Here is a 25,251-nt window from a genome sequence, read left to right on the forward strand (position 1 = left end):
TGTTATAGATTTTTATCCAAACCTCAATTGCATGATAAAACCATTACATGATAGGCTTAAGAAAAATGCTGGCCCATGGACAGCCCAGCATACACAGTTAGTAAAAAAGATAAAGGCCTTAGTAACAGATATTCCATATCTTTATATCCCTGATCCAACAGCTTTTAAAATTGTTGAAACAGATGCTTCAGATGTTGGATATGGCGGTATTTTAAAACAAGTAATTAATAGTAAAGAACGTATTATTCAGTATACGTCTGGTCATTGAAACCCAACTCAAATGAACTATTCTACTATTAAAAAGGAGATTTTAAGTATAGTAATTTGCATAAACAAATTTCAATCTGATTTATTAAATAAAAAATTTTTACTTCGTATTGATTGTAAATCTGCAAAAGATGTTTTACAAAAAGATGTCAAAAATCTGGCTTCTAAACAAATTTTTGCTAGATGGCAAGCTTTACTTAGTATATTTGAATTTGATATTGAATTTATTCAAGGAGATAAAAACAACAATCCAGACTTCCTGACTCGAGAATTCTTACAGAACGATGGGCAGGAAAAAGGATAAGGGCAAAGCCCCTAAAGAAGAACCTGCATCACCTACTAAAGCTCTTTCTGAGCATTCAGAAGATTTACCTAAAACCCTAGACACTAAAATTTCTCCAGATCTTAAAAAATGGATTGAACAGTTAAGTCAATCCCCTGAAGTGTTTAAGGCGTTACAAAGTATAGCGTCCTCTTCCACAGAGGCGCCAGGTATGTCTTCTACACCTAAAGCGATCGTACCCGTTCATGGTACGGCTAGTCTGTCTCAAACGGTAGACAGTAAAGACTTATCAAATCCGTTGATGGCTGTGGGTTTGCCAAAAATCCAGTATACTCCAAGTATACATAAATGGTTTGTTAAAAATCATTTTGATTATGAAATTGAGATTGAGGATGGATATAACAATATTAATTCTTGGTCTGTTTTAAAACAATATTATCCTGAGGATTGGTATTTTCCTCCAACAGATCTCTCAAAACCTCAGGAATATTATCACAATATTCTTTTGGATACAGGCTCCGTAAAAATTAAACATAATTATGATTCAAAAAATAAATCGATTATTTTGTATTCTTCACTTAAAATCCACAGAATTCTTCATCCCAAGGATTGGCCTAAACCCTCTCTTTATACACCTGTACAATTTAAAGTTTTATATAAACATGTCCACAGTACTGTTTATAATTATTTTGATTACCGTGATGCATGGGAAAGAGTTTTTGCTATTCAAAATCCCACTGCTACGCATTCATGGTTAATCTATTTTGATACTTCATTCCGTACCGACTGTAGAGTGCCTAACTGGTTTAAAAGATGGTGGCAAACAAGGGGTATTTCCAATGAAATTCTCCCTCCTCCAATTCAGGCCTTATATCAGTATTTTAAAGCCCATTATAAACCTAGTCCTGCGGAAGCCCATATTCCTTCCCTTATGTATTATTGTATGGCCTTCTTCACGCCCTGGGTATATCAATGGTATTTGGACACTCAGTATGCCGTAGGAACATATCAGATTCCTATATTGGTAAAACGGCACAAGATTAAATGGTGGGGATCATTCAAAAACTCTACCACGGAACTTAAAATTGATCTTTGGATACGTGATAAATTAAAACAGGTCTCTCCATTAACCTATGCAACCACTCTTGCATTAAAGGATCAACCGACTTTCGGAATCCAAAAAGCACAGTGCCAAGCAAGGTTAGCTGCTGCTAAAACTCCGGATGAGTATAAAAGAATCTGTCAAGAAATGCTTCAGCATCTTTCAACAGATTCTGATTCTCCAGTAAAACCCTCATCAAGTAAAAAGCATGCAGACTGTTCCAGTAAAATATCTAAATCAAGCAAACAGAGGTGGGCTGACATGGCTTCCTCTTCTTCATCAACATCATTCCCACTGTCCTCCAACGAAGATAGTGATGATGAGACTTTTGAATCCATTATAGTCAAAAGTAAAGCTGATACGGCAAAAGAAAAATTAAAGCAAAAAAGCAAAGTAAAGAAAAAAGAAAAGAAAAAGAAGGACCCATCGTCCTCATCTGAGTAAAAGGCAGGTGAAACCTCATTTCACCATCACTTTCTCTCCAGGTAAAAACAAAACATGTGACGGCTACAGTAAAATCAAGTGGAAGACAATTCACTGTTCATCCACAGTAAAGGTCAACACTATTCAAGATTCGATGGCAGACCAAGAACTGTTCATCTACAGTAAAAGAAGCATAGTAAAGATTCTTTTCTATGTTATTTAAAGGGAGCCTTTCCTCTTGTGAAGGCATAAGCTTGAATAACCAAATATTCTAAACTCTCTCATCCTCTCCCCTAAGAGTTCTTTGTAAGCATTCAACGTTCGAAGTCTGGATTGTAAACTTTAAACTTGTAAGTTTAAATTTGAATTTCATATTTAAATAAAGTTATTTATTTAAATTTATAAACTGCTACTACTAAGCCCTGTTAAAGGCTTCCTTCTCTTCTCCCTCCACATTCTGACTTAGTTCTGGGGATCCCAGGCTAAGGTTGCAGGAACCCTCAACCTTAATTAAAATCAAATAATTAAAATTGATTGAGTTAATTGATAAATATTAGTTTGTAAATTTATAAGTATGCTCTGTGGTTGCACCTTCGTGTGATCTTCCACATCAGAAATATTGTTCTTGTTTGTTCATAAACATATACTGTTCATTCACTGTTTAAATTAAAACGGATACTGTTCATCTTTAAACAGATACTGTTTAAATTAAAATTCTTTGGTATATCAGCTGGAAACACATAACCTCCTGGTGTTTATCATTGCACTTGATAAACAAGGGAAACTTTGTGCTACAACGCTAAGTACCATATGAATTATATTCATGTTTTTGTAAATTTAAGAGAAAATAATATTTTGATTACAATATATAATATTAATTTAAATATTTTTGAAATATTTATTAATTTAAATAATAGATCTATTTTAGTTGATATGTTTGATATAAATTTGGATAATATAAATCATTTCTTGTTTGAAATATAATAAATACTTAAATCGGTCGATCTTGGTTATTTATGGTATCAGAGCCTTGGTTATTTTAAAACAATATTATCCTGAGGATTGGTATTTTCCTCCAACAGATCTCTCAAAACCTCAGGAATATTATCACAATATTCTTTTGGATACAGGCTCTGATACCATAAATAACCAAGATCGACCGATTTAAGTATTTATTATATTTCAAACAAGAAATGATTTATATTATCCAAATTTATATCAAACATATCAACTAAAATAGATCTATTATTTAAATTAATTAATATTTCAAAAATATTTAAATTAATATTATATATTGTAATCAAAATATTATTTTCTCTTAAATTTACAAAAACATGAATATAATTCATATGGTACTTAGCGTTGTAGCACAAAGTTTCCCTTGTTTATCAAGTGCAATGATAAACACCAGGAGGTTATGTGTTTCCAGCTGATATACCAAAGAATTTTAATTTAAACAGTATCTGTTTAAAGATGAACAGTATCCGTTTTAATTTAAACAGTGAATGAACAGTATATGTTTATGAACAAACAAGAACAATATTTCTGATGTGGAAGATCACACGAAGGTGCAACCACAGAGCATACTTATAAATTTACAAACTAATATTTATCAATTAACTCAATCAATTTTAATTATTTGATTTTAATTAAGGTTGAGGGTTCCTGCAACCTTAGCCTGGGATCCCCAGAACTAAGTCAGAATGTGGAGGGAGAAGAGAAGGAAGCCTTTAACAGGGCTTAGTAGTAGCAGTTTATAAATTTAAATAAATAACTTTATTTAAATATGAAATTCAAATTTAAACTTACAAGTTTAAAGTTTACAATCCAGACTTCGAACGTTGAATGCTTACAAAGAACTCTTAGGGGAGAGGATGAGAGAGTTTAGAATATTTGGTTATTCAAGCTTATGCCTTCACAAGAGGAAAGGCTCCCTTTAAATAACATAGAAAAGAATCTTTACTATGCTTCTTTTACTGTAGATGAACAGTTCTTGGTCTGCCATCGAATCTTGAATAGTGTTGACCTTTACTGTGGATGAACAGTGAATTGTCTTCCACTTGATTTTACTGTAGCCGTCACATGTTTTGTTTTTACCTGGAGAGAAAGTGATGGTGAAATGAGGTTTCACCTGCCTTTTACTCAGATGAGGACGATGGGTCCTTCTTTTTCTTTTCTTTTTTCTTTACTTTGCTTTTTTGCTTTAATTTTTCTTTTGCCGTATCAGCTTTACTTTTGACTATAATGGATTCAAAAGTCTCATCATCACTATCTTCGTTGGAGGACAGTGGGAATGATGTTGATGAAGAAGAGGAAGCCATGTCAGCCCACCTCTGTTTGCTTGATTTAGATATTTTACTGGAACAGTCTGCATGCTTTTTACTTGATGAGGGTTTTACTGGAGAATCAGAATCTGTTGAAAGATGCTGAAGCATTTCTTGACAGATTCTTTTATACTCATCCGGAGTTTTAGCAGCAGCTAACCTTGCTTGGCACTGTGCTTTTTGGATTCCGAAAGTCGGTTGATCCTTTAATGCAAGAGTGGTTGCATAGGTTAATGGAGAGACCTGTTTTAATTTATCACGTATCCAAAGATCAATTTTAAGTTCCGTGGTAGAGTTTTTGAATGATCCCCACCATTTAATCTTGTGCCGTTTTACCAATATAGGAATCTGATATGTTCCTACGGCATACTGAGTGTCCAAATACCATTGATATACCCAGGGCGTGAAGAAGGCCATACAATAATACATAAGGGAAGGAATATGGGCTTCCGCAGGACTAGGTTTATAATGGGCTTTAAAATACTGATATAAGGCCTGAATTGGAGGAGGGAGAATTTCATTGGAAATACCCCTTGTTTGCCACCATCTTTTAAACCAGTTAGGCACTCTACAGTCGGTACGGAATGAAGTATCAAAATAGATTAACCATGAATGCGTAGCAGTGGGATTTTGAATAGCAAAAACTCTTTCCCATGCATCACGGTAATCAAAATAATTATAAACAGTACTGTGGACATGTTTATATAAAACTTTAAATTGTACAGGTGTATAAAGAGAGGGTTTAGGCCAATCCTTGGGATGAAGAATTCTGTGGATTTTAAGTGAAGAATACAAAATAATCGATTTATTTTTTGAATCATAATTATGTTTAATTTTTACGGAGCCTGTATCCAAAAGAATATTGTGATAATATTCCTGAGGTTTTGAGAGATCTGTTGGAGGAAAATACCAATCCTCAGGATAATATTGTTTTAAAACAGACCAAGAATTAATATTGTTATATCCATCCTCAATCTCAATTTCATAATCAAAATGATTTTTAACAAACCATTTATGTATACTTGGAGTATACTGGATTTTTGGCAAACCCACAGCCATCAACGGATTTGATAAGTCTTTACTGTCTACCGTTTGAGACAGACTAGCCGTACCATGAACGGGTACGATCGCTTTAGGTGTAGAAGACATACCTGGCGCCTCTGTGGAAGAGGACGCTATACTTTGTAACGCCTTAAACACTTCAGGGGATTGACTTAACTGTTCAATCCATTTTTTAAGATCTGGAGAAATTTTAGTGTCTAGGGTTTTAGGTAAATCTTCTGAATGCTCAGAAAGAGCTTTAGTAGGTGATGCAGGTTCTTCTTTAGGGGCTTTGCCCTTATCCTTTTTCCTGCCCATCGTTCTGTAAGAATTCTCGAGTCAGAAAGTCTGGATTGTTGTTTTTATCTCCTTGAATAAATTCAATATCAAATTCAAATATACTAAGTAAAGCTTGCCATCTAGCAAAAATTTGTTTAGAAGCCAGATTTTTGACATCTTTTTGTAAAACATCTTTTGCAGATTTACAATCAATACGAAGTAAAAATTTTTTATTTAATAAATCAGATTGAAATTTGTTTATGCAAATTACTATACTTAAAATCTCCTTTTTAATAGTAGAATAGTTCATTTGAGTTGGGTTCCAATGACCAGACGTATACTGAATAATACGTTCTTTACTATTAATTACTTGTTTTAAAATACCGCCATATCCAACATCTGAAGCATCTGTTTCAACAATTTTAAAAGCTGTTGGATCAGGGATATAAAGATATGGAATATCTGTTACTAAGGCCTTTATCTTTTTTACTAACTGTGTATGCTGGGCTGTCCATGGGCCAGCATTTTTCTTAAGCCTATCATGTAATGGTTTTATCATGCAATTGAGGTTTGGATAAAAATCTATAACATAGTTTAAACATCCAAGAAAACGTTGAAGTTGGGTTTTATTGGTTAATTCATCAGGGAACTTGGTCCCAAAAACCATAGCTCGTTCTATGGGCTGGATAATACCCTGTTCTATATAGTGGCCTAAAAACCTAACTTTAGTTTTAAATAAGTCCATTTTAGTTTTACTTAATGCTAATCCATTCATTTCAATTACCGTGCAAAACTTGTTTAAGTGTCTAAAATGTTCTTCTAATGTTCTACTAAAAACTAGAACATCATCAATATACACTATGCAGAATTTACTATGGGGATTAAATATATCATTCATGATCCTCTGGAACTCAGAAGGAGCATTTTTTAATCCAAAAGGCATTACATTCCATTCGTATTGTCCGAAAGGAACTGTGAATGCTGTTTTATATCTGTCATTAGGATGAATCTGGATCTGCCAATAACCAGATTTCATATCAAATTTACTGAAAATGTTTGCATTATACAATTGTTTTAATAGATCTTTTTTATTAGGTAATGGATACCTTATCCATTTTAAAGCTGTGTTTAATGGCTTATAATTAATTACTAATCTAGGTACTCCTCTTTCTATTTCAGCATTTTTATTGACATAAAAAGCTGCACAAGACCAAGGACTTCTGGATTTGCTAATTAATTTTTTACTTTCTAAATCCTGAATTTCTTTTCGACAATGGTCTATGAGTTCAGGGCTCATTTGAATAGGCCGAGCTTTAGTTGTAATAGACTTTTCATCAAAGTCCTTTTCATAAGGTAAATCTACCATGTGTTGTTTACGTTTCCAAAATGCATTGGGATGATCTGCACATAGTTTTTGTTCCATAAATGCTCTTAATTTACTAATTCTAGTTTGAATATCTTTATCTTCGAGTTGATTTTTAATCCTTTGGAGGTATGTATGATTTCTCAAATTATTTAATTCTTCTTCTTTAGATTTTATTAAAGAATTAATTTCCAAAGTTTTAATAGAATGAGCTTTTAATAAATTTAAATTTTTTCTCCTAGGTTTTTCAGTAAATTCTAACCTAGCTTTATTTCCTTTTACTTTAAATTTAATACAATCTTCTTTTACAGAATATGGTGTAATGAGGTTTATAAATGGTGTTCCTAAGATTACCATATAATTTATCTGTGGTGAAAGTAAGAATATTGTTTTAATTTCTAACTCATTATTTACAATATCTGCTTCAATTTTACCAAGAATTTCTAATTTAGACTTATTAGCTGTAGTTAGGTTTTCATGGGTTTCTGACCAAAATCTATGTGGTATTAAATCAGATTTTATACAGTTTAAATCTGCTCCTGTGTCGAATAAAGCTATACCATTTACTATAAAATCATGTGAAATTTGTAAAGTTAATTTTACTAAATATTTTCTAGATGTTATTTCTTGTAAAAGAAAAAGAAAATGTGGATTTATTTCTTCATCTTCATTTATCTCATTTATTCCATCTGTGATTTTATCATCTGGTTCATCAGAAGAGGAACTAGATACCAACTGGGTTTCTAATTGTTTTATTTTTTCATTATGTACTTGTGCCTGATGTTTTAAGTCTTTGACTTCATTTTTTAATACTTTAATTTCTTTATGCAAATCTTCTAATGTTAGTTTTGTCTCCAATTTTTTATTTTTATTTAATATAGTAGTTAAATCATAAGTATTAGTCTGAATTTTAGGTATGTTAATTTTAACTTCTTTATCTTCTTCAAAACTTTGAATTAATTTTTTAAGAAGTTGACTTTTAAGATCATTATCTGTGAGAGTTTTTACTACTTCTAAGAGTGTATTCTGATCTTTAGTTAACATATTTATTGATTTTTCGGAAGAACTAGTTGTTGAACCAAGTTCATCAATTTGATTTTCACTTTCTTGTATCTCAGAATCTGATGTATCAGAAGTAAGATACAATTCATGAATTTTATTTATAACATCATCTTCTAATTTTAATTCATGCAATTTCTTATTGAATTTACAAAATTTTGATGTGTGTCCTTTCTTACCACATTTATAACAAGTTAAATCCTTGTATGAAATTTTTTCAGACTTTTTATATGGTCTTTTATTTTTAGATTTCTTATAATGTTTAGTTTTATCTTTACGATAATAGTCTTCTTTACTAGGCTTAGATCTATAATGTTTTTTATAGTGTTTCCTAGAACTTGATGGTTTAGAACATTGACCACTACATTGCTGAGTAGGGGTTATACTATAATTGAATTGTTGACAAAAACTTCCTAATTCTTGTTTAGTCTTTTTTAATTCAGATTTTAAAGTCTTTTGAAGTTTTAAATCTTGACAAATCTGTAATCCTTCTTTTTGAATTATACTTATTAATTGACCATAAGTTAATTTATTGTAGGGAATTGGATTACCATATTGGTGTTTAATATAATTCCTAACTTTTTCGCCTAAGAAGTAAGGTAAACCAGCTAAGAATTTTTCTTTCCAAAAAGCTTGATTAGAATCTTCCCTTAACATTAATCGTGTAAGAAAAGTGGTTTTATATAATTGAAATTGACCTAAGTGTTTACATTTTAAATTGCTTAAAAGTTCAGCATTTTTATCCTTTATTTAATGAACATGGTGAACTTTTAAGCAATTTAAAATGTAAACACTTAGGTCAATTTCAATTAAAGGAGATGCAATAACTAAGCCTATAGATTTAAAGGAGACAATTCACATAAAACTAAGTTCAACCCTACTCACCAGTAACAAGACAAGGATTTTTAGATATACATATATATATATATATATATACTAGTTTTGATAAAAAGTACAATGAAGATATACAGGAAGAATCATTGCTGTTACCTTTATTTGAGGATGGAACACAGGAGGAGAATGTGATGCCAATACCAATCTTGTAAATATAAGAGCTTCTATCTTCAAATTCGAGGTTGAAGATTTGTACTAGATATGGTGACATGAAGAATCAAAAAAAGCAAAAAACAATAACTTTAACTACGGGTAAGAAATTAAGCGACCATGATAGATAATCACCTCTAAGCAATTTTACTTACATTTAATGCCTTCTCTATTCCTGGAATGAGTGATCCAATGCGATCTGCTAGGCAGTCTGGCAAGACGACCACAAGTTCTTTCAGAACAGAAAATGCACCAACCTGCAGGCAAATGAGATGCTGTCAACTATAGTTGTGAAACATTATAAGCTAATGAACACACTAAATACATGACTGATTTGGCCAATCCCTACCTTTCTCTTGATAGATTTCTCGCGAAGCTGCCTATTTATAGATTTAACAATCTTTGGCACTTCCTGCTTCAATAACCACCTTTGGCTCTACAACAGCAGCATATAAGTAATTCAACAAAAGACAACTCTTAAAACAAGAAATAAATTGCAAATGAAATAATTCCATTTTATTAAATATCTAAATTCAAGCATAAAATATGGTTCCACGCTTTCCTCCCAGTGGCTTCTCTATAAACCATCAAAGTCAATTTGAAATTCACCTTTATGTATTAGAAGTTCTAATAATATTCAGGATGGTTTTGAAATCATAGAATAAACTAGATAGATAAATATAGAACAAATGAAAAGCAAATAACAGCAACAAGAAATGCCTCAAAAGGGCACCATGTGACATTCAAACTCAATGTAATGTAAATTTCAAGTCAAAAAGAGAGATGTAGAGAAATTTGAAACACATCAGATACATGCCTCGATTCATTTATATCAATCTGCCCTTTTGTAACATTTCCAGTTTGACGTAGTAGCTCAATGAATGTATTGAACACATCCATCTGTATCAAAACATAATCAGATTACTAGCCAGAGTAAAAGTAACTAAACACCAACAATTGATTGATCCCAGCCCACCTTGACATTTTCCTCCCTTTCTTTAAACCTATCAATCAGTTTAGGACAGGCCTGTATAAAAAGATAATTGAATGTTCAATGATATTAATCCCAGATCTTGAAATTGTAAAGGAAACCCATTTATCAGACAAATCAGGACATAATCTCATGAATATATCATATGTCAAAAGAGGTAAATCTTTTAAGACACCCATTTTGAAGCTTATATTCAGTTTCAAAGCAATGAATCAATCAAAAGTCCAGCTAAGCCACCACGTAGGATGATATCAAGAAATTGATTGACAAGATAATGCATATATACCTCCTCATAAAGCTTTGAGAGCAGCTCAGGACGAGAAACGATTAATGCTGCTAAGCATTTGGCAGCTGCTCTTCGAACTTTCCAGCTGACATCCTCATCATCAGTATATTCATTTGCACTCTCACCGCAAAAACAAAGAAGGACCAGAACTAAGTAACAAGTTCATCAAGGACATGCATTATTCATCAACTCACATACTTTGCAGAAAACATACTCATCCTCCTCTTCTTCATGACTCTTATCATCAGTATCCTCTTCCATGTTATCAGTGAAGTTTGGATCATAACGTAGGTATTCTAGAGTAAGATGAAGAATTTCATCACAATAAGAAGAAATGTCCCTGGGGCACCTGAGAAGAAAACTTTCCAGTGCCTACAGTTAAAATTTAATAGTTGAGAGCACAGTTATGATTTAACAAGCTAATAAGGCATTTTATGAAAATAAATCAAGGGAAAAAAAAATGAGTGGGCAGATATACAGCACCTGCAAGCTATATTCACGAAGCTCCTCATCATTCTCCGAGGCACTTGTGCAGTAATTAATCAGAACTGGCACAGTGTCTCCAAGATGAGGTCCAAATCGGTAACCGACAGCACAGCTAAAAAACCATAAAGCAACATTTGTGAGCACAACCATACTTTGGTTTATACGTTGAAGGATGACTGGACAATTAATATGATTATTGAAATCTAAAGCATAAAGCTCTAAGTTTCACTTTTTGCAGCACTGAAAATCCCAAGATTACACCACAAGCACATGCATAGATACTGGCATGTTGGATATCATATCCAACCTCTTTTAAGTTCTAGCTCCAGTGATCACACAAAATAATGCAAAATTTAACTTTTCATGAAGATCGTGTACTTTCTTCAAAACATACCCACAGGACAGTGAAAAGGGAATAAAGTATAAACTAACAATTGCAGTGTAGCTTACCTTAAAGCACCAATCATTTGAATGTTTGTACAGGTCATTTCAGGCTTTACACCCTTACTTCTTAAGCTCTGAACGACTTCAATTGTTGCCTTCGCCAATAAATCATCTGACAAGCTTGAAGCAAGAGATACTGAAAAAAGAGAAAATATTTGGCATGCCAAATTTCCTTTCTTGTTGACAGAAAATTGAATCTCTCATTTAAAGTTGCAGCCCAAAACAGACATCCAAACCACCATGTCATACTTAATTGCAAATCTCATAAAATGAAGAACATAATCCATTCCAAAAACCTATCTGCTCTCTTTGTTCATGCATTGAGAGAATTGTCCAAATTGAGAACTAAAAGTGCAGGATAAATCACCAACTTGTGAATAACATGTCTAGTCCTCATAATGGCACCCTAGCAGCTAATGCAAACTCATACCAGTCCTACTCACACTTTGCAATAAATTAGAACCTCTAACTGCCACAGTTGACTGCAGACCACATAAAGGTTCCCTAAACTTTTGGAACAAAACTTTCTAACCATTTGGAAGGTTGGCTCACTTTCAATCAGCTATATCTAATATTTCAACAGTATTCTGTATTTAGCACATATAAATAGATACAGTTTTTCTTTATGTATATAGCTATAAGTACATATACACACACACATATACACATATGTAACTTGAGTTATTTTTTATTTGTACACAAGAATTCATATATGCAACTGATGTTATTTTAAGACTGTTAGCAAGTATTTCAGTAAACTTTTGCTAGTTGAATGGTATTTTTTTATAAAGAGCTAGATTCTGAATCCGCAAGCTAGAATCTTTAGCTTTCAATCCAAGAGATTGAATCTTGAGATTTCAATCCAAAAGCTAGTTTCTTGTTATAAATTCTTGTTATAAATGTCAAACTTGCAGTTAAAAATGCAATCACTAGCTCCTGTTTTTTCGTTTACCAAATGCCTTGCTCCAGCAGTTGCAGGCTTAAACACTGATCAATAAAGATTAATAGTTTAACCAAACTGGCACTAGATCTTTTTGTTTAACACAAAAAGGGGAAACAAGCATAGAAACTATGAACTGACACTATTGGTTAAATGCCTTCAAAAAACACATCTTTGGAAAATTAAAACAAATTATCTTGATCATACCAATACAAGAAACGGTCTTCTTTCTGACACTGGCTTGATTGGAGTTCAACTGGGACAAAAGTGCATTTAAAAGCAACTCATGGTCGGTTGCCATCAAATTTCCAAATTTATGGAGCACATCACATAGAATATCAAGAGATTCGCATTTTATCTCTGTGCTCATTCCCTGAGGCAGAAAAGAATCAGGAAAAAATTATGCATGAGGCCTCAAAATGATGAATCAGTAGAACATTTCCATTAGAAACTCACTGGACTAGTTATTCCTTTTATCAACTGTGGAGATAGACAAATAAGAATGGATTGAGCAAGAGATTGTGTTGTAACTTCAGACACAATTGTCTTCAAAGCTATGCTTGCAATGTCACGATGTTGATCTTTGCCATTGAGCAATTTATCACAAAGCCTATTAGTCATCTCTACAACTCATGGCTCACTAACCTTCTTCACCAATGGGGCAAGACTGCAATACCACAGCCCAGACAAGGGAAAAGTACTGTAAAGATAAATCATGATATTGGTGGGAACAGAATCCAAAGAGACATTCATTGGCTTCAACATTTATCAAAAGAAAAGATTTTGAAATTACATAAAGCCAGTTGAGAAAATAATATCATAAATTTCAAAATATTCAGTTCGATTAGTCACATCCTCAAAATCTAATAATTGCAAAGAAAGGAATACCACTTCACAGCCAATCCAGAGACATCACCAGCCACATCATCAAGTTGCTGCAGAACAATATTTGACAGCTTTATCTCCAAATCAGTATCAGCTTTAAATGTCTCCTTGTTTAACTCATTCAGCAAGTCAGATGTTGCCATATATCTGTAATCTTTATCCTTACCCGTCATCTGCAAATAAAGGGAACAAAATCAATTGAATGACAATAAAGAGAAAAGCTTCATATAATTAACAGCCACCACCAGCCAAAATAGTATAAAGGAGCAAGGATCTCATCACAAAGGAGCAAAATTGTCTTTGCACAATGCTAAACCTCCAGTAGATATGACATACTATCATAAAACATAGAAGCAACAGAGGATGTAGAATACAAATTAATACATACACATGCGTGCATAAGTTAAAAAACTGAATTGGACAGTAACTTTTCCAGAATACATACTATTATAAAACATAGAAGAACAAGATGCACGTGTGCAAAAATTAAACAACTGAATTGGGCAGTACCTTTTCCAGAATACCAGTAATTTGCAAATTCGCCATCTTTGGCAACTATGCTTGCAGTGTTCTCAGAATTCAAACCTGATTTTAATGCTCCCTTGATATTACAACCTAGAAAGGAAAAAGGAATTGCAAGAATTATGCAGCTGCATATCCCCATATATGGTTGCTTGTAGAACAGAAAGGAATGCAAAGAAAAACAATAAATAAATCAAAAATCCTCCATTCCACACTTGATGATGGCACAAGCAATGAACCCAACAAAAGCAAAGGTGTAAATAAACACAAAATGGGAGCACAAGCAAGCATTGGTGTTTCTTCTAACGAATAGAAAAGGAATCAACACATAACCAAGAAGAACTCAAAAACTTTTTAAGGAAAAAACACGCACATTATGGCTATATAAGCAACATACAAGTTAAATAAAAAAACAAAATCAACTCAGCTGAAACAAAATCATTCGATTTTTCTACAAAACTTAGAACAAAATCATTCGAAACCCTAAATAGTTACCATCAACCCAACGAAAAGAAACTATCAAATATATTACAGAAAAGAAAACCCTAGAAGCTGACCTGAGCAGCAAAATCGAAAGCGGATAACCGCAATAGCAAAGGAAACAACGAAACAAAAGTAGAAAGCGAAATTAGTTATTTTCTTTTTTTTTTTTTTTTTTCATTGTACATTGACAGCGAAAGCAGCAAGAGAGAGGAGATCGTACCGCGAAAAGAAGAGCTTGATTGATTGAGAAATTGTATTATCGAAAGTAAAATTGATCTGTTTATAGTTGTTTCTACTTTGTGTCTTTTGTTTCTGCTCCTGATGCTTTTGTTTCAGTGACTCGCTCTCACTCTAAAACCCACTTTTGTTTGGAAATACAGGTGTTCTTTGTGTTGTGCCTAACAAAAAAGCCCACAGAAGACCGAGTACGTTCGGTCCGGTTCAGGAAGGATTTTGTATCAACTCTTGTGACGAGTAACCTCGTCCGTTGGTTTTTTTTTTTTTTTTTTTTTTTTTTTTTTTTTTTTTTTTGAGTGCCTAAATTCGTGTTTGTCTATCGGATTGACCTACATGCTTAGTCCTAGCTGTTTACTTGTTTTAGTTATATTTGATCCAACGAAATTAATTTTTGTATGCAAAATTATATTATATATTTTAGGAAAAAAATACAATTATAGTCAAAATAGTACATGAAAGCTAGCTATGGAAGCAAGTTGAGGTTTCGTGGGGGTACCCAACCTAAAAAATTTTTTAAAGCAGGTTTGGGTATTGATTAAATATATGAGTATCAAATTGATTATCTTTATTAAGTTTGTGTTGGAGGTGGATGTAAAGTTATGGTACCTTCTGCCCACCAAAACTCATTGTATAGTTTAATATTTATTAAATATAATAAAATTCAAGTAAAAATTTATATATATATATATATATATATATATATATATATTGGGTATTTTATTAAAATTAAAATAAATTAAAATTCAAACCTAAAGCTCCAATCACTAATATCATCAAATACTAAAAAAAATTAATTACTTAAAAAATGTATCAAACTACTAGAATTTTAGAATTATCTTTCATTCATACTTTTCATTTTATAGTCCTATCGTTTATTTTTCATATCTATCTTTTAGGACTATGCGAAAATTAACTATAACAGACTTAGTGAAGTATTGCATAAATAAGTAAAATAGATTTTTGTGGGTATCTTATGTACTCCAACCCATTTAAGGTGCGTTTGGATATTAGTTGGATGGGTGTGGATGTGTGTGTTAAAATTTTAAATGGCTGTGTGTATAGGTATTTCAAAAGAAATTTTAAATGAGTTTATAATCGATATAAGTATCGGAATTTTTAAACGGATTTAGATATAGGTAATTTTAATATAGCAGGTATTCACCTCACTTCCATCCTTAATGAAAACTTTAAATTATGAATCTACCAACACTTTTCTATCTTTCTATCTAAAATACCAACATGTAAATGGATACATATCATAATTTAATAATTTCATAGTTAGTTTGATTATAATTTAAAAATCAAGTTAGAACAAAATTTTCAATCAGTTGACAATCAATAGAGTATTTTGAACCAAATGATTAAAGTGTTAATAAAATTAAAAGTTCAAAAATTCATAGTTAATTTTTGAAAATAAAAGATTCTCATGTATTGACTTAGATTATAATTTAGAAACCAATTTTATTTTTTCCCAGCATATTGCATTTTACCAAATATTATTTAGAGAGAAGAAAGAATTTGACAGTTGAAATCACATGAAAAATGACTAGAAAATGTAATTTTTCAGTATCTGACAATACATTCCCAAGAAAGCTAAATTCATGAATTCGTATACACAAAGAAAGGAAACGGATAAATCCATGAAATGTTTTCATGGATTAAATTCCATGGATCCAAACAGAGTTCTTGAACTCTAAACCTGTCCTTTGTGTTATATGCTCTGAACTTCAATTTACGGAGATAAATTATAATAGCAAACATAATTTATCATGACTGAGAAAGGCATCTTCAGTGTTATAGTTATTATTAGGCCGCAACTAACACTTTCACAATTGGATGATGCAAAAATCAAAGACTCAAAATTTTCTTGCCAATTCACCATCTAATGGTATACAATCTTGGCTTTTGGATAGAGCAATCCTTCCCTAAATGTTCTGAAAAGAAGGGTGGAGGAGCATGAGTTTACTCCCACATCACAGCAAAATCTACTTAAGCTCCAACAAAATCATCTTTCCCATTCGCATCATCAACTGTATTGTAGGTCTCATATTCGAAGTCCTCGTCAAGATTTTCCATACTTTTTCCAACAACAAATGACTTTGTTCCCATTGTTGTGAAAGGCGTTAGACCAAAAGCACGAGCTGTTTTGATCTCCCTAGCAAGCTTCCTCTGTGCCTTTGCACTTATGCCAGTCTACAAAATGAACAATAAAACTGTGAGAGATATGGATAATCTTATCATCTAGATTGAATCAATTACAACATTTGAATTTGCACTCCATAATGCACATTACCTGGCTCCTCTTAATAATAATTCCAGCCTCTGTTATGAATTTTGCAAGGAATCTAACATTCTGCACAAAAAAACTTTCCACTTAATTTAGATTCACACCACAATTTCAAGGATCAATTTGGGATAGTCACAAGTCGATTTTATGTTTAGAACTAGTTTTTTGGAAAATGATAAATGAAAAGTAAAAGCATTCAACTAAGACATTATTCTAGGTAGAGGCAGCCAAAGGAGAATCACAAAAGCAGCAGGAGTCAGACATCTAAGCAAGGGGTTTATAACAGAATTATATCATTTTGAAATATATTTTATAATGCAGATCTATCTATACTAAACAAGGGTAAATAATAATAGGTGTTGAATTAATTAAATAATAGTTAAAATATCTTATTCTACATGGGTTTATATTGGTAAGGACACATATCAAATTGATATTTCACATCTAAAAAAAGTTAAATGAGGGAGACATAAGCACCATCTAAAAAAAAAATTGCAAACTCCATGATCCCTACTACAATAAAAATAAGGTTGAGGAAACTATCTCTCATCATTACCTCGAAAAAGATTTAAAATAAAAATCTTTTTATAATAGATACTCTTAAGGTCTTAGTTTTTATTATGAAGCTATAACCACAGATATGAATATGGAGACATTTACAGAATCAGTTGACAGAAGATTCAGAACTTCAGACCAAAGAAAAGCTTTTAAAAATAGAGATCCTCTTTGATTCTTTTAAGAATTAGTGAATTAGTCATTCTCTTATGTTGGGTATATAGAACAGAAAACACAAACACATACACATCCTTAAGTTCTCTTACAGAAACACTTCCTCAGAAAAAAAAAAAAAATTCTTTGCTTTTTATTGTCCCATTCATTATCTATCATTGTCTGATAAACTCTCTGCCACATACTACAAGCATCAAATCTGAGAATGAATCCAACTGGATTGTTTTAGGCTTTTAGTTTAGTAGGCAACTTTTTGTCTCAATGTTTTCAAAGATGTATTTATTTTCAAATTTCAATTGATTGTAAACAGTTAATTGAATGTGCTGATCTAGTTTAATCTGGCTTTTCTAGTTCTAGAGATTCATCTTGTCTTCTAGTTTTAGTAGACAGGCTGATGACTGGTGAGGATCATTTGATTGGCTTTGGCACTAAGCACGGACATCTTACCATTTTGTAACATTGAAGTAGTATCATGCAAGATGTATGCTCCCTGAATTTTGCAATTACATTAAGTAAGATGGTATTCTATTCCCACCAAATTACCAATCCAGCTGATGAGCCAACAGCTATAAGAGCAATGGCTAACTCATAATCAATGGGAATACAAAACCCAATCCAGGTACTAATATAAGCAACCCATAAACAGCATTTACAGTTACAGGCTTTAAACAAATCATAAATAGCAGCATCAGTTTAAACCTATTTGTAGCACATGAAACAAAAACTATACGCAAAGCTCACCCGGAAATCGGCTTTTCTGAGAACTTCCTCCGTTGTTACTTCAAATTCCTGTCTTCTAGGAGGTTTACGATTTCCTGGCCTTTTAAGATCGAGATCCTGCAAAAGCAATCAACCTTGAGACAAGACAAACATGAGCATTAAAAAGGCACAAAATGTTCAAAACGGCACCAGCAAAAGAGTGCCAGAGAAAAGAGAGCACACTTATTGATGACATTTATAAGACAGAACAAGATTAACCTAGAAATCCTACTACTTCTATGATCCAAGGAATTTCCTCAAAAGAGATATCAATTGAAAAATCATCACTTTCATAATCGCCAGCATGTCTCAGGTTTAACAGTCAGTTCAAACATGTACTGTATGACTTAATGCAATTATGGACAACATCTATAAACAGTAAAAATACAAAATGCATAGTGCATACAACATACAATTTAATTAATACCTAAACCATTAATTGAACATATGTCCGCCTGACTTTTTTTTTCACGCCATAGCCGCAGCTGATTGGGCTGTAGCTTATGTTCTATATCAAAACTCTTCAATCAGAAAGAAACATAAAGCATATAGTTAAAAAGGCTTATGCTTTGAAAATACTTGTAGAAACTCATAACATTCAAACTGCAATATTCTAAGTACAGTGTCACGGCTATTATACTACATACCTTAACGTCATAAGTTGATCCATGATGAAAATTCATATCTGATCTGAAAACATAGTTATAGCTGCCTATTTCGTTAGGATCAAACTCAAAATATGTGGCCGCTTCCTTCAACTTTCCACCCATGCCATCAGATACTGAGTTAAAACTCTCATCTAGGCCATCCAAAGTCTGCCGACTGTTTCCTTCAGTCAGTCTAGAACCAGGAAATTTACGAGCTTTCTCAATTCTATCGAGCTTTCGGTAAAAGGAACTGTTATCTGAGCTATTAAATATTCGCGACTCAAACTCATCAATGGACTCAAAGGAATTAGGATTTCCCTTATCACCACTGGGATCACCTGTCCAAATGCCAAAAGAACAATAAAAAACACAATAAGCAACATTAACAGATAGCCGAGAAAGCGACGATGAATGCTACAGAATTTTTGAAGAATAGCAAAGTGATAGAGAGGTTCACCTGTAGGAGCAGCTGTAGAAAGAGGTTTTATGAAATTGGAGGTGAGGAGGTGGGATAAGCTGCTGCTATAGGAGCGTAGAGTAACGCTGGTTATTCTTCTCATTGATTCCGCTGGCAGGATTGAGAAATAGCATTAGTCTGTTATTAACTTAGATAAGTTAGGGGCGTGCAAAAATTTTCTGTTAATTTGTAAACCGAAATGCACAAATTTTCTGGACCAAAATGCAAGAATTATGCAGCCGCATATCCCCATATATGCTTGCATGTAAAACATAAAGGAAAGCAAAAGTAACAAAAATTAAATCAAAAATCCTCAATTCCACCAACCAAAGGTGTAAATAAACACAAAATGGGAGCACAAGCAAGCATAAGTATTTCTTCTAATGAGCACAAACAGAATTACCAATTAACCAAGACGAACCAAATATTTAAGAAAAGAACACGCTCATAATGAAATTTTAAAAAAATTTCAAATTGTTTTAGCAACTTGTCTGTCTCCCAATCAAACTAAAAAAACACAAATATATCCAAATTAACAAATACATTCGAAACCCGAAATAGTCGCCTTCAACCCAACGAAATGAAATTATCAAATATATTACAGAACAGAAAACCCTCCAAGCTAACCTGAACAGCGAAATCGAAAGCGGATAACCACAATAGCAAAGAAAACAGCGAAACAAAAGTAGAAAACGAATTAGTTCTTTTCCTATTTTCCATTGTACGTTGACAGAAAAAGCAGAGAGAGACCGAGAGATCGTACCGTGAAAAGGAGCTGATTGATTGAGAAATTGTTTTACCGCAAGTAAGTTTGATGTGTGTTTTGTGTCCGCTCCTGTTGCTTTTGTATCAGTGACTCGCTCTCACCCTAAAACCCAGTTTTGTTTGTAAATACAGGTGTTCTTTGTGCCCGGCAAAAATGCCCGAGTACGCTAAGATGCAACCTCGGTCCGGTTCAGAACCGGTTTGGAATCAACTTTGGTAATGTGTGTGACCTCGTTTCTCGGTTTAGGGTCGTTGTTGTGTTTAGGGTCTAAGCTGTTTACTTTTTATTTATATTTGATCCAACGAAATTAATTTTTGCATGAGTAATTATATTATAATAATTTAAGAAAAAAATAAAATTATATCTAAATTATAGTTAAATTAATATATACACTTTTATTTTCAAAAACTAATTATGAAACTCTTATTTCTTTCAAAACGAAGGGACCAAAATATTAATGGAATTTAAAAAGAACTAAAGTGTTAATGAAAAATTATAAATCAGATACTTCGTTAAAGAAGTTATTTTAAAATATCAAAGTATCAACAAAATAATAAGTCATGCATATCATAGTTAAGTTCGATTATAATTAAGAGACCAATGTTAACTTTTATATATATATATATATATATATATATAATAAAATTAGTAAAATTTCTTTTATTATATCTTAATTTTGGAAAGACTTTTCATCCCCTTGGTTTTGAACTGTGTATCATCACAGAGACACTAGAAAAATTTATTAGAAACCAATGGAAGTTGGTAGAAATGTAAAGGACTCAATCATTTAAATTCAAATCGAACTATTTTAGGAATGAAAAAAAATTATAATTGAAGGAACAAAATGGCCAACAACTTCAAAATTCTACCTTACTCTTAAAATTAACTTAAAAAGGGGAAAAAAAAACGGAAGATTACAACGAGAATTGAAATCATGGAATATTTTCTCAAGCGATAAGTTTTCATGGATCTGGATTGAATTGTTCAGATATAATCCAGATGTGTTCCTTGATTGTTTCCTCAGGCAGTGATGACTCCTCAAAATCAAAGTTGAAAAGACTCGGGCAAACAGGCTCCTTTTCGACATTGTGATAATGTGCCAGGTAAGGGTGGCTTAGAGCATCGTCAACTGCAAAGAAGGAAACAAAATGGGAGAAGCTTTGCCAATAAGAAGTACACCAATTTAAGAATTTAATAAAGATCAAACATGGTTAATTGATTATTATGCAATTTTTACTCGAGCAAGTTTTGATAGTTCAAATTGAATCAAGTTCTGAGTTTTCTTTTTCTTTTTGTTTTTTCAGTTTGTAACTTGTGTTATTCTCTACTTTAGAAAGAGAGAATTTTGAGGATGGAAATGAAAGGATGACAGAGAAAGTGAAGGAGAGTGCAAAGAGAGAGTTTTTCTCAGTGGTGAAATTCGGGGTGCCAAGCCTGTTAAAACATAGGTGCACCCATTTGATTTTTTTTTTTTATTGAGTCGAACAAGGTTTAATTCAAACCACCTATACTTATTCTAATTGTCATGGAGATAAACACTGAGATAATTAATTTTGTCACTCTGCTACAAACCAGTCATTATAATCAACAATAAGTCACCCATAAGTAATAATTCAAGTGGTAAGACACATATAAAGTCAGCAAACAACCTCTATAAGGTCAGAGGGGAGAGGCAGTTGCTAACTCCCAAACAAGATTAGTCTCTTAACCACTAAGTATGAGGATGCTCGTGGGAAATTTTTTTTTTTTAAATCTAAAATCATGTTATATTAATACCTGTAATGCGCCTATTTGAATCAAAGACTAGCATCCTCTCTAGCAGATCAACAGCATCTTTAGACATATTACGAACATTTGGAAACATATCATGAAATCTAGCAGCAAAATCTTGCCTTCGAGCATTATCATCTGGCGAACCAATGAGCTAGAGAAAGAGAAAACAAGATGGATTAGATATTTGACTTAAAGTAATTGACACTATAAATAAAGACAATGCAATTCAATATCTCAGTACACCAGTTAAATATTTCATTTCCAAACATTCTAAGCAGTTGTGGCATGCATGTTTAAAATTAAGCTTTGTCTAGCACAAGAGAACAAACCAAAGAGGATTGTGCTAATTTAATTCCACCACTCTCAGAAATAAACCCATGCATCAAGAGATAGGAAGACACAGAAGGGAAAAGGATAGAGAGAGGGAGGAGAAAGAAGAAGAGGGAAGAGTGGAAGAGAGAACGATGACATCAGAAATGCAAAAAGGCACATAACATAGAAAGACCCAAGGCTCTAAAACAATAATGACATGACAAATCAGTGAAACAAAAGATTTTAGGTCTTCACCACTAGAAACGATAAAAAGCTTTCAGTTTAGGGAAAAAAAAATAGCTGCAAGGATAGTCCATGGAAGATTTGCTGAGAAATGTCCAATAACATACCTTATTGATAAGCTTCAGCTGACGTCTATTCTTGTTACCAGGAAACAAAGGTTCGCCTGTCATTATCTCACCAAGTATACAACCCACCGACCATATATCAATTGCTTCAGTGTAATCTGATGAATGCTTCATGAGTAATTCTGGTGCTCGGTACCAGCGTTTAACAACTTCTTCAGTCATGGGGTCAGTTTTTGATTTTATCCTTGCAAGACCAAAGTCCGCAATCTTAAGGTGACCCTCAGCATTCAAGAGCAAATTGTCCGGCTTTAGATCCCGATGCAAAACATCTGCTGAATGTAAATATTTGAGCCCTCGGAGCAATTGATATAGAAAGCACTACAAAAGAAAGAAAAAAAAAAGGTAAAAAATGTGTTGGTAATTTATGCTTATTCCTGTTTTCATGGACAATAACCAACAATAAAATACATTAGGTCAAGCATTTGCTTTACTGGAATAGTTCCATGGGCTGCCACACGTTATGACGCTAAATTCAAAAGTGACAAAGGATTTCTGTTTCTTTTCAATTTTTTTTAAGATGGGACGCTTGGTGGAACACCTAAACTCTAAAAACAGTTTATGTAAAATGTAAAGCTCAGAGAAAGGCCATACTAATCCTCCCCCAACCTAAAGTTAATTCATGATTGTTGCTACCAGCCACCACATATTCCCAATGTTTGGCTCTATTCTTTAATTCCGTTTCCATCGCTTTAAATCAAGAAATGTAAAAGAAAGAGAGGATGATGGATGTGAGAAAAATAATTTGATGTCCAATGCCCCACAGGAAATGCATGTGACGGTTATTGTTCACAATGGCAAGAGGCAAGAATTTCAGACGTAGTATGATGGCGGCACTAGAAGAGAAAAAAAAAATATATATATATATATATATATATATATATATATATAGCTAGAAATGAAAAGAAAGCGATCCAAGAACAAGAATGGTGTATACCTGACAATGATCATCTGTCAATTCTTGTCTGGATTTTATTACTTGATCAAGATCAGTTTTCATCAATTCATAAACAATGTAAACATCATTGAAGTTCTCCTTCTGGGGAGGCCGTATGATATCTTTGATAGAAATTATCTGAGGAAAAAAAGAGAGAGATATAAGTCTATAACTCCTCCAATATATGTATACAGAGAGTAAGATAATATTCCCCCCAACCCCCACCCACGCGCGGTGGAAAAGAGCAGTGATAGCATATTTCATACCCGGTCAAAAAAATAATTTCTGAGTTGTCTTGCTTAGAGTTAAGCCTTCAGGATTAAAACAAAAGGAAGAAATCAACAACCAATTGAAATTTATTACATGCACTAGCAACTTCTTTAATCGAAATACTTACTTGCAACAATGAAAATTTAACTTAAATTAATGATCTCATGCATCGTGTAGTGAAGAAGAAATGGAAAGTTTAGAACTACACAAATTATTGCTGCCATATCTGACACAAACAGAGCAAAAAACTGAAGACACCTCTAGAAAGCAATATGACAAAGTTAATAAGTCAATTCATGAGCATCACAACAGCGAGGAACCTCACATTTTCATGGTTCATGTGCAGAAGAAGCATAATCTCTCGGAGAGTCCCTTTAGCACGTCTCTGGCTGTCGAAAGCATTAGCAATCTTCTTAATGGCAACTTCCTTCCCTGTCTCGGAATTCTTGACAGCACTGAAGGAAATAAAAAATCACATCTTCCTTTCCATTGTTGGTAAGACAAAGCCATTGAGTCAAATGCAAGGAAAATGTAATCAGTTATAGTCCGCCAGAACAACATTTGTCCGCATACACAACTGAACTGAACCAAAAAATTTAGTTTTTCTGATAAAAACCTGGAGCGGTTGTTCTGGTGAGCACCTCAAACAATAGATAAAAAAGGACAATAAGTAATTAAGAACCTTACCAAACAATACCATGAGCACCTTTGGAAAGATAACGAATCGGAGGGACATACTTTCTGGAGACTTCAAAGAGGATACTGTTCACATCATACTGGACGTAACGTCCACCGTGAGTAGGTGTTCCTTCGATTTTATGCTCGCCGGAGCCAAAGCTTGACTCCATTGACATTTCTGCAAAAGCAACTATGAGGATCCGAATCCGAACCCGATTTCAAAGAGAGTTTACAGGAGAGACCGGAGAGACAGGAAGAGAAATTGAAGGAAGGGCTAGATTAGAGGTGGAAGTGCTAATGTAAAGATTATTTTATACTTTTTCTATGGTGGCCCTTGTGCGGGAGGTGTATTGTATTGGTCTTTTCATTTGCAGAATAATGTGAACACTGAAACAGCAAGTTTAGAAAAGCATTTTCTACTTAGTGGCAAGTGATGAATTTTGAATGGAATATTTATTTGTAGTTAATATTTTATAAGAATTAAATATTTTTAATTTTAAAAAAATAAGGATAATTAATTAAAATAGAGTATATCATAAAAAAATCTTAGAATTTTGGATAATTAATATGTTTAATTAAACCATGCTACCATTTCCTATAATTAAAGGGTAGGTATACCACCGTCCAATTAATTAATAAAAATATATTTTCCATAAATTGCTATTAATGAATTAGACACAAAAAATTATGTCCAGGCTAGCTTTTAAATTCAGGTTCCAGACCATCCGCGTGAAATGAGCGTTGTCTTCCAGAAACAAACGATGGCTGTGTCTTTATTTACAAACTAATATTGCCGATATTACTGCATTTTA

The 25,251-nt window shown here is 32.9% G+C and overlaps 3 protein-coding genes across 5 annotated transcripts; all 3 read right to left on the reverse strand.

Annotated features, from left to right (window-relative positions):
- Positions 1–3,828: 3,828 nt before the first annotated feature.
- LOC105645544 (cullin-associated NEDD8-dissociated protein 1) lies at positions 3,829–14,641 on the reverse strand. Of its 2 annotated transcripts, none has more exons than XM_089716819.1 (15): positions 14,443–14,641; positions 13,728–13,832; positions 13,221–13,390; positions 12,789–13,032; positions 12,540–12,705; positions 11,399–11,528; positions 10,946–11,060; positions 10,677–10,834; positions 10,463–10,547; positions 10,162–10,212; positions 10,003–10,085; positions 9,535–9,613; positions 9,341–9,442; positions 9,132–9,230; positions 3,829–5,762 (listed from the first exon to the last, which is right to left on the reverse strand). In XM_089716819.1, exons 4-15 carry the CDS (start codon positions 12,951–12,953, stop codon positions 5,739–5,741), a joined length of 1,257 nt encoding a protein of 418 aa, XP_089572945.1. In that variant the 5' UTR covers positions 12,954–13,032; positions 13,221–13,390; positions 13,728–13,832; positions 14,443–14,641; the 3' UTR covers positions 3,829–5,738. The 2 variants fall into 2 exon arrangements, with proteins under 2 accessions (XP_089572945.1, XP_089572944.1); XM_089716818.1 differs by having other exon boundaries at positions 12,789–12,999; positions 14,443–14,639.
- Positions 14,642–16,204: 1,563 nt separating this feature from the next.
- Positions 16,205–20,243, reverse strand: LOC105645541 (uncharacterized). 2 transcript variants are annotated; one of them, XM_089716821.1, is made up of 6 exons: positions 20,102–20,243; positions 19,339–19,449; positions 18,882–19,219; positions 18,217–18,312; positions 16,753–16,812; positions 16,205–16,652 (listed from the first exon to the last, which is right to left on the reverse strand). In XM_089716821.1, exons 2-6 carry the CDS (start codon positions 19,439–19,441, stop codon positions 16,449–16,451), a joined length of 801 nt encoding a protein of 266 aa, XP_089572947.1. In that variant the 5' UTR covers positions 19,442–19,449; positions 20,102–20,243; the 3' UTR covers positions 16,205–16,448. The 2 variants fall into 2 exon arrangements, with proteins under 2 accessions (XP_089572947.1, XP_089572948.1); XM_089716822.1 differs by having other exon boundaries at positions 19,339–19,476; positions 20,102–20,241.
- Positions 20,244–20,910: 667 nt separating this feature from the next.
- On the reverse strand, positions 20,911–24,843 carry LOC149492184 (mitogen-activated protein kinase 4-like). Its single transcript, XM_089716820.1, has 6 exons — positions 24,449–24,843; positions 24,087–24,216; positions 23,492–23,629; positions 22,540–22,875; positions 21,881–22,028; positions 20,911–21,233 (listed from the first exon to the last, which is right to left on the reverse strand). Exons 1-6 carry the CDS (start codon positions 24,613–24,615, stop codon positions 21,067–21,069), a joined length of 1,086 nt encoding a protein of 361 aa, XP_089572946.1. The 5' UTR covers positions 24,616–24,843; the 3' UTR covers positions 20,911–21,066.
- Positions 24,844–25,251: the final 408 nt, after the last annotated feature.

The sequence above is a fragment of the Jatropha curcas genome, unplaced genomic scaffold, assembly GCF_041381405.1.
Source record: "Jatropha curcas cultivar XTBG-Jc1 unplaced genomic scaffold, XTBG_Jcur_1.0 HiC_scaffold_87_pilon, whole genome shotgun sequence".
Classification (NCBI taxonomy): Eukaryota; Viridiplantae; Streptophyta; class Magnoliopsida; order Malpighiales; family Euphorbiaceae; genus Jatropha; species Jatropha curcas.

Bases quoted from the DNA above. Each gene is read 5' to 3' on its own strand.
- LOC105645544 (XM_089716819.1), bottom strand. From the start codon at position 12,953: ATGACTAATAGGCTTTGTGATAAATTGCTCAATGGCAAAGATCAACAT. The intron at 11,061-11,398 runs GTAAGCTACACT...ATGGTTTTTTAG, and splicing joins CAAATGATTGGTGCTTTAAG to CTGTGCTGTCGGTTACCGAT. The intron at 10,835-10,945 runs GTGCTGTATATC...TTTTAACTGTAG, and splicing joins TTCGTGAATATAGCTTGCAG to GCACTGGAAAGTTTTCTTCT.
- LOC149492184 (XM_089716820.1), bottom strand. From the start codon at position 24,615: ATGTCAATGGAGTCAAGCTTTGGCTCCGGCGAGCATAAAATCGAAGGA. The intron at 23,630-24,086 runs GTGAGGTTCCTC...TTTTTTCCTCAG, and splicing joins TGCACATGAACCATGAAAAT to ATAATTTCTATCAAAGATAT. The intron at 21,234-21,880 runs GTATTAATATAA...CCTTCTTTGCAG, and splicing joins TTCAAATAGGCGCATTACAG to TTGACGATGCTCTAAGCCAC.
- LOC105645541 (XM_089716821.1), bottom strand. From the start codon at position 19,441: ATGAGAAGAATAACCAGCGTTACTCTACGCTCCTATAGCAGCAGCTTA. The intron at 18,313-18,881 runs GTATGTAGTATA...TTGCTTTTGCAG, and splicing joins GATCAACTTATGACGTTAAG to GATCTCGATCTTAAAAGGCC. The intron at 16,813-18,216 runs GTGAGCTTTGCG...TTTTTTGTGCAG, and splicing joins TCAGAAAAGCCGATTTCCGG to AATGTTAGATTCCTTGCAAA.